The sequence below is a fragment of the Puma concolor genome, chromosome A1 (assembly GCF_028749965.1).
Source record: "Puma concolor isolate L17-30 chromosome A1, mPumCon1.1.hap2, whole genome shotgun sequence".
Lineage (NCBI taxonomy): Eukaryota > Metazoa > Chordata > Mammalia > Carnivora > Felidae > Puma > Puma concolor.
In genome coordinates this window covers 8,365,820-8,378,685 of record NC_141667.1, presented here as the reverse complement: position 1 = coordinate 8,378,685, position 12,866 = coordinate 8,365,820, and the positions used below count along the sequence as shown (strand labels likewise).

The following is a 12,866-nucleotide window of genomic DNA, read 5'->3' as shown; positions in this document are numbered from 1 at the left end:
CTAGAGGAAACTCAAGACGAAAAGATCATGTGACTTGTCCACGGTCATGTAACCAACCTGAGCCCGCCATCTTTGGCCACCAAGCTGCTCTAAGAAAAGTCCCAGAGCTCTTCAAACGGGTGTACGTGCCAATCACATCAAGGCCTGAGTAAAGTACTGATTCTGGTCCAGGAGGTCTCGGGAGGGCCCGGGATCCTGTATTTGGGAAAAGCTCTCATGTGATGCCAGTGCACGGTAGCAATGGCTCATACATCTAATATTCCCAGCGGGTGCCATTCCCACACATTAACCAGGTCTGACACTGCTTTGCTTTTCTAAAAACTATAGATCTAAAACTGATCTATTCCTGGTGGTAAGGCTACAGATAAAAGGTAACGCATGCCTTCATTTTATTTTCCAATTTTTATGCGGTGGTAAAATGGACATAAAATATCTCTACCTTAACCACTTTTAAGGGCTGCCTTCCTTCATTATTATACTGGCGATCGTGAAATAATGACACGGGCCATCTGGGTGGCTCAGTCGGTTAAGCGTCGGACTCTTGATTTTGACTCAGGTCATGGTTTGTGGGTTCGAGCTCCATGTGCTGACAGTGAGGAACCTGCTTAGGATTGTCTCCCTCTCTCTCCCTCTCCTTCTCACTGCCCCCCTTTCTCTGTCCCTCCTCTGCTCTCTCTCACTCTCAAAATAAATACTTAAAAAAAAAAAAAGAATGATAGATTCACAGAACCCCCCCCCCCCCGCCCCGGTGTCGACATGTGACAGAATTACGGGGCAGGGGCACCACCATGAAATGCACATGGCCACCATCCACAGAGCTTGCTCAGCTGTGGGGTGGGTGGGGTGATTCTCTGCCATTTCAACCCACGTGTAGACCACCACAGCCCAGATGCAGGCCTGGCCGTCACCACAGGCCCCCGCCTGCCACCCCATTAGGGAGGCCCTCACTCCTCCTCTCTCAGAAACCCTAGCCCCGGCAACCCATAAGCTGGTCTTCATTGCTACAACTGCATTATTTCAAGAATGTTACACAAATGGAATTACACAGCCTAATTGCCCACCTTCCTTCATGTTTAAATCAACTTCCTGCACCTTCGGTCGTCTCAGGAAATGTGCGACCCTGAATTTATGGTAACACCCTGCTCCTGCCTCTTCAAGGGGCTCGCCTCTACACCCCCTGCCTGGCCTCTCTCCGCTGGAATGGCCCTCGCTCGGCAGGTGCTGTATCTGATCCAGGAGTCAGTTAAATCCCAGAAACAGAAGCAAGAGAGAAATGCTTGACTCCACATCCCATCACTTGCCTACTCCGGATTGAACTTATTCAGAGCTGACATGAATACACCTTGGGAAGCATACATCTGTTTTTGTGACTTTGAAATTGCTCTCAGTCCCACGACTCCAACCCAATTTTGCCACTGAGCCGTCACTCGAGATTTCATGTCTACTGTAATTTCCTATCTCTGACTTGGTAGAAATAAGTAAAATTCACCTTCAATTGTCTTTCAAACTTAAGAACATCACTTGAGGGGCGCCTGGGTGGCTCAGTCAGTTGAGCGGCCGACTTCAGCTCAGGTCATGATCTCATGGTTCATCAGTTCGAGACCTACGTCTGGCTCTGTGTTGACAGCTCAGAACCTGGAGCCTGCTTCGGATTCTGTGTCTCCCTCTCTCTCTGCCCCTCCCCTGCTTGCACTGTCTCTCTCAAAAATAAATCAACATTGGGGCGCCTGGGTGGCGCAGTCGGTTAAGCGTCCGACTTCAGCCAGGTCACGATCTCGCGGTCCGTGAGTTCGAGCCCCGCGTCGGGCTCTGGGCTGATGGCTCAGAGCCTGGAGCCTGTTTCCGATTCTGTGTCTCCCTCTCTCTCTGCCCCTCCTCCGTTCATGCTCTGTCTCTCTCTGTCCCAAAAATAAATAAACGTTGGAAAAAAAAAAAAATTAAAAAAAAAAATAAATAAATCAACATTAAAAAAAATTATAAGAACATCACTTGAAAACAGTCTCGTTTATGTACACACACAATGAATAATATCAAGGATTCTTAACATCCTACTTCATCTTAAAATCTGACTCCATAAGAACACACACACACACACACACACACACACGCACGCACGCACACACACGCACCCCCCCCATACCTACACCATCATTCCACCAGCCTGTCTAAAAAAATTACTTCCCAATTGTCTTGAATGAAACATACTTTCTTTGTTCACATATGTTAACAACTTCTCTACAACCTTCTTATTTCTTTTAATTAAAAGGAATTACAGGGGCGCCTGGGTGGCTCAGTTGGTTAAGTGTCTGACTCTGGCTCAGGTCATGATCTTGCAGTTCACGAGTTCGAGCCCTGTGTTGGGCTCTGTGCTGACAGCTCAGAGCCAGGAGCCTGCTTTGTATTCTGTGTCTCCCTCTCTCTCTGGCCCTCTCCCTTTCTCTCTCTCTCAAAAATAAACATTAAAATTTTTTTTTTAAAAAGGAATTACATACTATTTTATGTATGGAACTACTTAATTTGGAGAAATCATAGACTATCACTTGGTTATCATTTAGAATAACTGACCCAATAGGCTGTAAGGCTAGTCTCAAGAAATTTCAAGTAAGTATCGTATAGACCATATTCTCACTATGGTCTATATGTGCTGTGCTGACAGCTTGGAGCCTGCTTGGGATTCTCTCTCTCCCCCTCTCTTTGCCCCTCCACTGCTTGCACTCTCTCTTTCTCTCCCAAAATAAATAAACAAATAAACATTAAATAAAAAGACCATATTTTCTGAATAAGGCTTAAAAAATTCATTTAATAAAGCTTAAAAATATGTATTTTAAAAATGTTAAACATAATCCTAAATAACTTCTAGATCAGAAAAAGAAGAGGGGTACCTGGGTGGCTCAGTCGGTTGAGCATTCGACTCTTGGTTTAGGCTCAGGTCATGATCCCAGGGTCATGAGTTCAAGCCCCACATTGGGCTCTGCACTGAAAACGGAGCCTGCTTAAGATTCTCTCTCCCCCTCTCCTTCTTCCCCTCCCCCATGCGCTCTCTCTAAAATAAATAAAAAAGGAAGAAGAAAAGAAATCCTAATGTAAATTAGAACAATAAGAAAATACTGTATATCCAATTTGTAGGAAAAGCAAAACTGTTACTTTAATAAACCTGAAGGAAATAATTTTTTTTTACAGACAGCAACTGATGAAATAGTGAGGAAACAGATCCAGAGGGGTGCCCGCCCGGCTCAACTGGTTAAGCATCCCACTCTTGATCTCAGCTCAGGTCTTGATATCTGGGTCGTGAGTTCAAACCCGACACTGGGCTCTGCACTGAGCCTGAAGCCCTACTTAAAAAAGAATAAAGGGCAAAAGTTGACTCTCTAAAAGAAGTAATTGGATGGATATTTTGTATGATATTCATCACAAAAGAGAAACAGCACAAATTTAAAAATATACTAAAACAGCTGTAAGACAGTTATAACAAACATTAAAAAAGAAACTCTATAAAAACTTCCGACAATTGACCTTCAAAACTTAGAAAAAATAGGAGACTTCCACAGAAAAACAGACATTTCCATAACGGACTCAGGAAGAAGAGAAAATCTGAATTATCCCATAACCATTAGAGTTACTGACCTAAACATCTGACAGGACGGCTTGGATTTTAGCAACTTAAACAATTAGTTAAATACTTAGAGCGTTTCCTATCTCAAAGCCATATGGAGCAGTTCTCATGCAAAATCGCTTTGAATAGCTTGCATATTATATTGATATAAATGTCAGACGAATAAATGGTATTCCAGGAGTTCGTATACCTTGTTATTTCATATTTCTAGAACGCCTCTGCCTTAGTCTTCCCTTACAAGTATAGGATGAAAAAGCAATCTGATGTTCAAAATCACCCCAACCACTACCCCATTCCCCATGGACACCCAGAGGAGGCAAGGGCACAGTGGAGAGACCCATGGGGGGCTCAACGGAGCAGCGGGAGCAGCCTGGGGTCCTTCTAGAACCCGGCTCTCCTGACGTATTAGATGCCTTCTCCCCTAAGCCTCACTTTCTTCAACTACAAAAAGGTGGGCACAAATAACCTCTAAAATCTCTTCCAGTTCCAAAATCCCATGACAAGGGTCTTTCTAAATTTCTAAAACCTTCACCCAAGCTACGACCCAGCAATTGCACTACTAGGAATTTACCCAAAGGATACAGGAGTGCTGATGCATAGGGCCACATGCACACCAATGTTTATAGCAGCGCCTTCAACAATAGCCAAAGTATGGAAAGAACCCAAATGTCCATCAACTGATGAATAGATACAGAAGATGTGGTTTTATATACCATGGAATACTACTTGGCAATGAGAAAGAATGAACTCTTGCCATTTGCAGCAATGTGGATGGAACTGGAGGGTATTATACAATGTGAAATTAGTCAGAGACAGGCAGATATGTTTTAACTCATATGTGGAACTTGAGAAACTTAACCGAAGACCATGGGGGAAGAAGGGAAAGGGAAAAAATTAGTTTCAAATAGAGAGGGGGGCAAACCATAAGAAACTTAAATACAGAGAACGAAACTGAGGGTTGATGGGTCGGGGGGAGAGAGGAAAAAGGGTGATGGGCATTAAGGAGGGCACTTGTTGGGATGAGCACTGGGTGTTGTATGTAAGTGACGAATCATGAGAATTTAATCCCGAAGCCAAGAGCACCCTGTATGTTAGCTAACTTGACAATAAATTATTTTTTAAAATAAATAAATAAATAAAATAAAAGACCATTTTATAGTAGATTAAATATAGAAGCAAATATGAGAATTTCGCTTATACTATAAAGTCAGACATTAAAGAGTTTTTCAAAAATCTAAAACAATGGGTAAAAAAAAACTCAGAAAAATTAAATTAAAACAGGACTTTGGGAACTGATGCTTTTTTTTTTTTTTAATGTGTATTTATTTTGAGAGGGGTGGGGCTAGCAAGAGTGGGGCACAGAAAGGAGAGAGAGACAAAATCCCAATGACAGTGCAGAGCCTGATGCAGGGCTCGAACTCCTGAACCGTGAAATCGTGACCTGAGCTGAAATCCAGAGTCAGACGCTTAACCAACTGAGCCACCCAGGTGCCCCAGGAGCTGATGCTTACTGATATTGGATGGTTAGGAGGCAGAGGCTCTTAGTACCCTCTATTTGGGAGTCTATCTGAAATTTTCTTTCAAAAAACTAAGTTAAAAATAAACAAATAAATGCTCAGGGTTAGTGAATGACATCTTTTACAAACAAAAGCAAACCCACCCTTAAGAGGGCTTGGCCTTGTGACTTGCTTCAGCAGAAGGGACGCTGATCCTTTTTCGCTCTCCTGCCCTGGAGAACGAGCCCAGGCCAGCCTGCTGGAGGATGAGAAAACCCACCGGACAGAGTCACCCCAGATAAGACCTCCCTGGTCCTGCCATCGTCAGCAGACTCCCGCTGCTCTCAAGTCCAGCCAAGATCAGCGGAGCTGGACCGTCCTTAGCAAAATGTTTGCTGTCCTACACGCCCTGGGGGTGTCACCGTTATTCCTTATTCCACATTCTTGTGTCCAATGAAAACTGGTACAGTTGTATCAAAAACACATGGGAGACTCTTAATGGTATAATAATGGGTACATTCGTCCAGACCCACAGAATGTATAACACCAAGAATGAACCCCAATGTATGGGGTTCATGGATTTGGGGGATCCTAATGGGTCAATGCAGGTTCATCAGTTGTAACAAATACACACTCTGCTTCCGGATGTTGGTAACGGGGGAGCCTATGCGTGTGCTGGGACAGGAGGTCGATGGGAAATCTCTGTACCTTCCCTTTAATTTTGCTGTGAATCTAAAACTGTTCTTAAAAAATTACACCCTTGGGGCGCCTGGGTGGCACAGTCGGTTAAGCGTCCGACTTCAGCCAGGTCACGATCTGGCGGTCTGTGAGTTCGAGCCCCGCATCGGGCTCTGGGCTGACGGCTCAGAGCCTGGAGCCTGTTTCCGATTCTGTGTCTCCCTCTCTCTCTGCCCCTCCCCCGTTCATGCTCTGTCTCTCTCTGTCCCAAAAATAAATAAACGTTGAAAAAAAAAAAAAATTACACCCTTAAAAAAAGAAAAATCAGAGATGGGGCACCTGGGTGGCTCCGTCGGTTAAGCGTCCGACTCTCGATTTCGGCTCAGGTCATGATCTCCCAGTTCATGAGTTTGAGCTCCCGGCGGGCTCTGCACTGATGGTGTGAAGCCTGCTTGGGAATCTCTCTCCCTCTCTCTCTGCCCCTCCCCTGCTTGTGTTCTCCCTCTCTCCCTCTCTCTCTCTAAAAATAACTAAATAAACTTAAAAATATAATATAAAATAAAATAAAATAAAATAAAATAAAAATAAAATAAAAGCAAAGATTCAGAAAAGCACATGGACCTCCCTACTGATGCTGGGCCCAGAGCAAAGCCCCCACCCCTGCATGGTCCCTGGGGAGGAAGAAGCACAAATCGGTCAGCCTGTCTGCCGCATGCACGTGTCGGCTTCAGCTGACCGCCTCTCTGCTCCCGCCCCTTGGGCTCCGGTCTAATCTGCTTGTTCTCCCTTCCCACCCCTCCCCCACACTTCAGAATCTACGATAACACACTAACATACATCCCCAACAGCAAAGTCAGGCTCCCTGCCCACAAGCTCTCGCGCTTGACTGCCTGCCGGCCCTCAACTCCACAGAGGCCAGAAGTCACTTTTCATCAACATGAGGCCACTCTCGGCACATTCAGTGCATGAGGCCTGGGAGCCGCCGAAGGGCTGGGTGTGAATTCCAAACCACCTGAGTCTCAGTTTGGGGAAAGGTGATTCCAAAGTTTGTAAATCTCCCTGCTGCATTCGAAAAACAAACAAAAAACAAAAATCGAACCCAAATTTTTCCTCACGGGTGTGTCAAGATAAAAGGCCCTGTCACTGCTGCAAATGTATAAAACGCGAGTGAAGGAAGAGTTCGCCCGTGCCGAGGTGTGGCTTTGCTGAACCGAGAGACAAGAGACAAAGGGGCGGAGGGGCCTTTGGAGAGTCCCTAGAAGTTAACCATATGTGAGAAGAGTTACAGCAAGAAAGGAGTGCAACAGGGGTGCGTGGGTGGCTCAGCTGGCTAAGCATCTGACTTCAGCTCAGGTCCTGATCTCACCCTTGGTGAGTTCAAGCCCCGCATGGCGCTGTCTGCTGTTAGGGCAGAGCCTGCTTTGGATCCTCTGTCCCACTCTCTCTCTCTCTGCCCCTCTCCTGCTCGTGCTCTCTCTCTCTAAAAAAGAAACATTTTTTAAAACATTAAAAAAAAGGGGACGCCTGGGTGGCTCAGTCAGTTGAGCATCCAACTTCGGCTCAGGTCACGATCTCACGGTCCGTGGGTTCGAGCCCCGCGTCGGGCTCTGTGCTGACAGCTCAGAGCCTGGAGCCTGCTTCAGATTCTGTGTCTCCCTCTCTCTCTGCCCCTCCCCTGCTCATGCTCTGTCTCTGTCTTTCAAAAAAATAAGTAAACATTAAAAAAAAATTTATAAACAATAAAAAAGTGAGTGCAACATTTTTAATTTAGCATAATTGGGTCTAATTTGGTTCAAGAGCTATCTGACACGCAAAGTGCTGTTCTGCAACAAGGAAAGCAGCACAAACACGTCCTTTGGCTTCAGTCCTGTCTCCAGAGCTGTCACAGCCATAAAGGTGGAACTCAGGAGATAATAAGTGGAAGAGAAGAATTAAGAACGAGAATTATGGCAGCTTGCTGTGTCCCCAAGTCAGAGGGAACAAAACCACCATAAATCTAAATGACAGCAAGAACACAGTTTGAATGTTACTGGAGAATCATTTGACAAATATTTACGTGTTGCATATTAAAGTATGCAATCCTTTTAGAGCAATAAATATTTTAGAAGAAAACCGTATGCTGACCCACATCCAAGATAAAACCCATCTCAGGAGCCAGGAGAGAGCACGTTTTTAAACAAGACACATCTGATCTTTGGTTACTCAAACCAAATGAAACATCTGTCAGCTCAGGAAGCACGCCCTTCTTAACTAACAGGAGATTATTAGCTCAACAAGTATACCCAGAAAACCTTTCAGAGCCTTTACAGACATTTCTCTTCTAGAAACCTGGCTGTGGGCAATAACTCTGAGCTGTGCATTCTGCTGTTCGAGCAATTACGCTTCTATTCCCAAACCTCTCTCTAGGGCTTTCTGTAAGGTTTTTACTGTCACTCATTGTGGTAAGCTCGTAGATCAGGCCCAAAGGGCTCATGCCTCAGGGCCTTTGCACCTGCTTTGCCCTCTGCCCAGTGTGCTTTCCCCACTTATCTTCTCTACATCTTAGTCAGATATCACCTGCTCTCTCAAGTGACCACTCTCAATCCCTGAACCCCTAGACTGCTTACCCAGCTCCAGATGCTGCTGGCTAGATCCCTGCGAAGGTGCCCCTGAGATGAGAACCTGAAGGCAGTGGGTGAGCGAGTCATGTGGCCATCTGGAGAGGCACACCTCAGCCCCAAGGCTGACCGCTGTCATGCTGAAAACAGCTGGCTTCCCAATCTCCTGTTTCTTAGCCAGCTGCCCTGGGCCAGCCTCTTACCACCTGACCCAGGTTGGCCTCTCCAGCTCGGGCTCCTACATCCCCCCCTCTCTGTACCACCCCACAACCAACCATACTGCCCCTGCCAACACCCCCTTGGCTCGGTCAGCCAGATCAGAACATCTTCCCTCCACTCCCCCCAAGTCTCCCCTGGGCTCCCGGGATGCTCCAAGCTGCTTGCATTGGAGACATTAGCCCCACATCTCTTTAGACTGCCTTCGGGGGCCCTGACTCTGGCTCTAAGCACCAGGAGCTATTACTCTCTGGGTTCTCTCCTCAAATAAAAGGTGGCCTCGTAAAGACAAGCACTGTTTGATTTTTCTCCACATCTCCTACGGGACCTAACCACTGCCTGGCACAAAATACGTCTGTAAGAAACGCTATGCAATGACTTGCTACCCCATTTGCCACTGGTCGTGTATTTGCACTTTACAACACTTAATTCTCAGTTTTCACAGGAAGAGGGAGGCTGTTTGATCAACAGAATCCAGGAGCCACTGGGAAGAACAGAAGCTCTGGCCTCCCTCCTCCCCCAAAGCACCTAACGCAGGACTTGCTCCTGATGAGAAGATACAGGGGCCCAGGGGTCTTGAAGTCTGTCAGACGGGTACCGTTTCTCCATCCTGATTTGGAGGGGAGCAGAGAGGAGGAGACTCAATGCAGAGGGACAAAGAGAGACTCTGTAATCAAGGGGAAAAGCCGAGAGAAAAAGAGCTTTGCCTGGCAGAAGAGAAAAGTGCCGGAGGCTGGTGAGAAAGACAAGATGCTAAACAAGGGCCATGTCAGGGGCGCGTGGGTGGCTCAGTCGGCTGAGCATCCGACTTCAGCTCAGGTCATGATCTCACAGTTCGTGGGTCCGAGCCCCGCATCGGGCTCTGTGCTGACAGCTCCGAGCCTGGATCCTGCTTCGGGTTCTATGTGTCCCTCTCTCTCTATCCCTCCCCACTCATGCTCTGTCACTGTCTCTAAAAAAATGAATAAACATTAAAAAAAATTTTTTTAATAAATAAAAAAATAAACAAGGGCCATGTCAGAGCGCCGTGTGCATGAGGGGGTCGCGTACTCACCACGCCAGGAGGTACAACTAGGAAACCGAGGCAGAGAGGCTGGACCCTGTTCCGCTGTCCATTTCTACTGTCCTTCCCCGACTCTAGGCTGAGGGAGTGGCTTTCAAAAGTAGCCCAGAAACCCAGCTGGTCAGGCCCAACTCCCCTGGCATCGGCTTATCGTTCAGTTGGCTTGAAGGCAGCCGTTCCCAAACTTTTATTTTTTGCCCCCGAAGGGAACATAATAAAGCTGAGCCCAGGGGAGCCTCAAAGTGGGGGCTGGACAAGCCAGGCTGGGCCTCTGCCCACCCGGGCCCACTGGAGACCCCAGGCTGCCCAGGACACAGGACCTACCGGCCCCCCACCATGTTCTTCCACATCCCTGTGGGGCTTCCTTAAAAGCAGGGCCTGGTGCCTCCTTCAGGAAAGAGAGTTCTCCTGTACACATCTGTGTGTGAAAACTCACCTGAGTAATAGCCAAAGCAGAGGTGCAGAAAGGGCCCCAGCGGCCCACGCACCTTCCCAGAGAGGGGGGAGGGAAGCTGGGATACAGGCACTGTCCTGAGTCACAAGGCCACGGAGGGCTCAGGGCTGCACCAAGCACAGTCCCTTCTGCCATTTCACACGCTGTGTCAAGCGAGCCGCCCAAGTGGCAGAAAGTGACACCAGCGGGTCCCAACTTGACTGAGCCGAGCCCAAAACACAGGCAGAGACAAACCACCCTGCTCCGGAGATAAGCCAAAGACACAGGGTCACTGCTCACAAGTAAAATCGCGGCCTTTCTGTCAGCTAGGGCAGGGGAGCAGGTGCACCTGCACTCCAGAGTTGTGCGAGGCTGAGGCTGCAGACGCCCCTGGAGACTGTGACAGTCAGGTGAGAAGCAGCCGCTCTCCACCCAGCGCAGGCTAACGGGCACTTGGTCGCTGTGGTCGCTGTGCGGTTTTTCCCTCCGTGTGTTGGGTCGTTCTAGTCATTCTCAAGTCTTCGAAAGCCAACTTTTTCTTTCCTTTTCTAGATGCGCCCTGCCATCTGTGAGTCTTGACGTGATTAATGGATACCCCGTGCCTCTCTCCACCTCCACCTCTGCCGGCCCTATTTGGTGGGTGTCTGCCCCTCCACTGCCCTTCCAGAACCTGCCTCCGGGGACCCCGGCTGGCCCTGGCTCCTGACGGTGACCATGCAGATCACGCTCGCAGGTCGCCACGCGGGTCACCAGGGGCAGCAGGGCCGGGGGCTGGGGGCGGGGGAGGTGGGCGGCAGGCACTCCGGGAAGAAACTCCGAATCCCTGGGGCCTGGAGGCGCCCGTCAGTGCTCGGGCGTAGAAGGGAAAGGGCAAGGTCACCGAGGGGCGCCAGTGGGGCTCCGGGCAGAACCGTTTTCCCTGCAGGCGAGGAAGGGTAGCGGTCGGGGGGAGCCCAGATCGAACAGCCCCGACGAGAGGTGTCCAACCTGGATCCGAGCGCGGGCCCCCGGGGCCGGGGGTGGGGGTGGGGGCGGGGGTGGGGGGGAATTCAAGGGCAGGAGGACTCCGGGGGCGGGAAGCAACCAGGAGGCGGCGAGGACGCGAGATTAGCGGCGTCTCCCCCGGCGCTGTGACCTCGGGCAGCGCCCCCCACCCCCCCCCGCCCGTGACCCCGGCCCGGGATGCGCAGGCCACCCCCGGCGCCGCACGCGCCGCACGCCCAGACAGCGACGAAGAGGCGCTCTAGGCGGCGGCAGAGGCGCCGCGGGAGCCTGGGCAGAGCCGGGATCGGGGTGGCGCGGAATGGCAGGGAGGGATCCGAACCCTGCGGAGAAGCCAACTTACCCGGCCGTTGCGGTCGGTCTCCTGCACCTCCTCGGCGCTCGGCCCCCGCCGCACCAGCGCCCTCAGCAGCCCCACGTCGTTGGCGCAGGCGGCGCGCAGGAGGGTCGCCTCCTCCGGGACGCCCTCTGGGACGCTCTCCGCGCTCGCGGTGCCGTATTCCTCCTCGCCTCCGAAAGGGTAGAAGGAGTCGTCCGAGGCGATGCTGCGGGTGTCGGGCAGACACGAGAAGTCCTCGTACTCCTCGTAGTCGGCAGGGTCCTCCCCGGTCTGAGCGTCCCGGGGTGGGGACGGCGGCTGCGGAGACACGCGGCGCGCCCCGCCGCCCTCCGGCCCGGGCCCGGCCAGCAACACCATGCCGGCGGCCGGGGCGCGGGCCGGGAGACCGGGGCGCGGGGCGTGCACCGAGGTCACCGCCCCTCGTCCCCCGCGGCCCCAGAAGAGCCGTGCTCCGCGGGCCCCGGCCCGGCGGAAACGAGCGCCCGGCGGCCGCGCTCGAAGACTAAAGTCGCCGCAGGCGGGAGAAAAGCCCCTCGGGGGTGGGAGGAGCCGCGGGGGCTTTCCGGGCGCGGCGGGCGGGGACCGCGCGGGGGGGAGGAGGGCGGGGCGGCCGCGCGGGCGGAGGCGCGCGCCCCGGGTCCCCCGCCCCGGCGCCCGGCAAAAGTTCGGAGCGCAGCGAGGGCTCCCCGGCGCCGGAGCGCGGAAACGCACGCGCCCGACAACTAGCAGCAAGGCCCCGGGAGCCCGGACGCCGGCGCCTCGGGCGGCGAGCGGCCCCGCCCTCTCCTTCGGCGGCCCCGGGGAGGAGGGCGAGGGTGGGGGCCGGGGGACCCCGCGAGCCGAGCCTGCTTCCCGCCCCGGGAGCCTCCAACACCCCTCCCCCGCGCCCCCCCACCCGCCGTGGCCCGGCACCGCCCGGGGCGTCAGGCCTCCCGGTCGGGGTTGGAACTTTCCCGGCGTCGGAGCCACTGAGCTCGCTTTTCCGCGTCCCCGGGAGCCGGGGCTCGGGGTGGGGGCCGACTCCACTCCGAGCTCAAAGCGGGGAGTCGCCGCGGGGCGCGGAGGGCTAGTGGGTGCACGGGCGGCGGGGCCGGGGCTGCCCGGCGGGTCGCGCCCCCCTGAACTGGGAGCTCCCGGAGGGGAGGGGCCGCAGAGTCCCCCGGTCGCGCAGCCCCCGGGCCCACTGTGGCTGGCAGGCTGCTCCTAAAAGAGCCACCCTAGGGCGGCGTCTCAGGGCCTTGGTGGAAACTGGGGGGCGGGGGGGGGGGCTCCAGGCCGGGGCTGTGAGGCTTCCCTCCTCCCCCACTCCTAGCCAATGTCACCGCGCCTGGATCTGCGGAGTCAAGACAGAGAACCGCGACCGGGCGCTGACACGGCGGCCGGCTGCCAAACGCAGAGAGCGGGGCCGCGGGAGACTGCCGCGGTCCG

The 12,866-nt window shown here is 52.2% G+C and overlaps 1 protein-coding gene across 2 annotated transcripts in view; it reads right to left on the bottom strand.

Moving 5' to 3' along the window:
• Positions 1 to 11,970, bottom strand: part of ANKRD33B (ankyrin repeat domain 33B) — an 84,456-nt gene extending 72,486 nt beyond the window's left edge. Inside the window, exon 1 of one of the 2 annotated variants that reach the window (XM_086676116.1) lies at positions 11,442 to 11,970. In XM_086676116.1, coding sequence (XP_086532242.1) covers positions 11,442 to 11,795 — 354 coding nt within the window. In that variant the 5' untranslated portion in view covers positions 11,796 to 11,970. The remainder of the gene's footprint in view (positions 1 to 11,441) is intronic. The other variant, XM_086676104.1, reaches the window with a different exon arrangement.
• Positions 11,971 to 12,866: the final 896 nt, after the last annotated feature.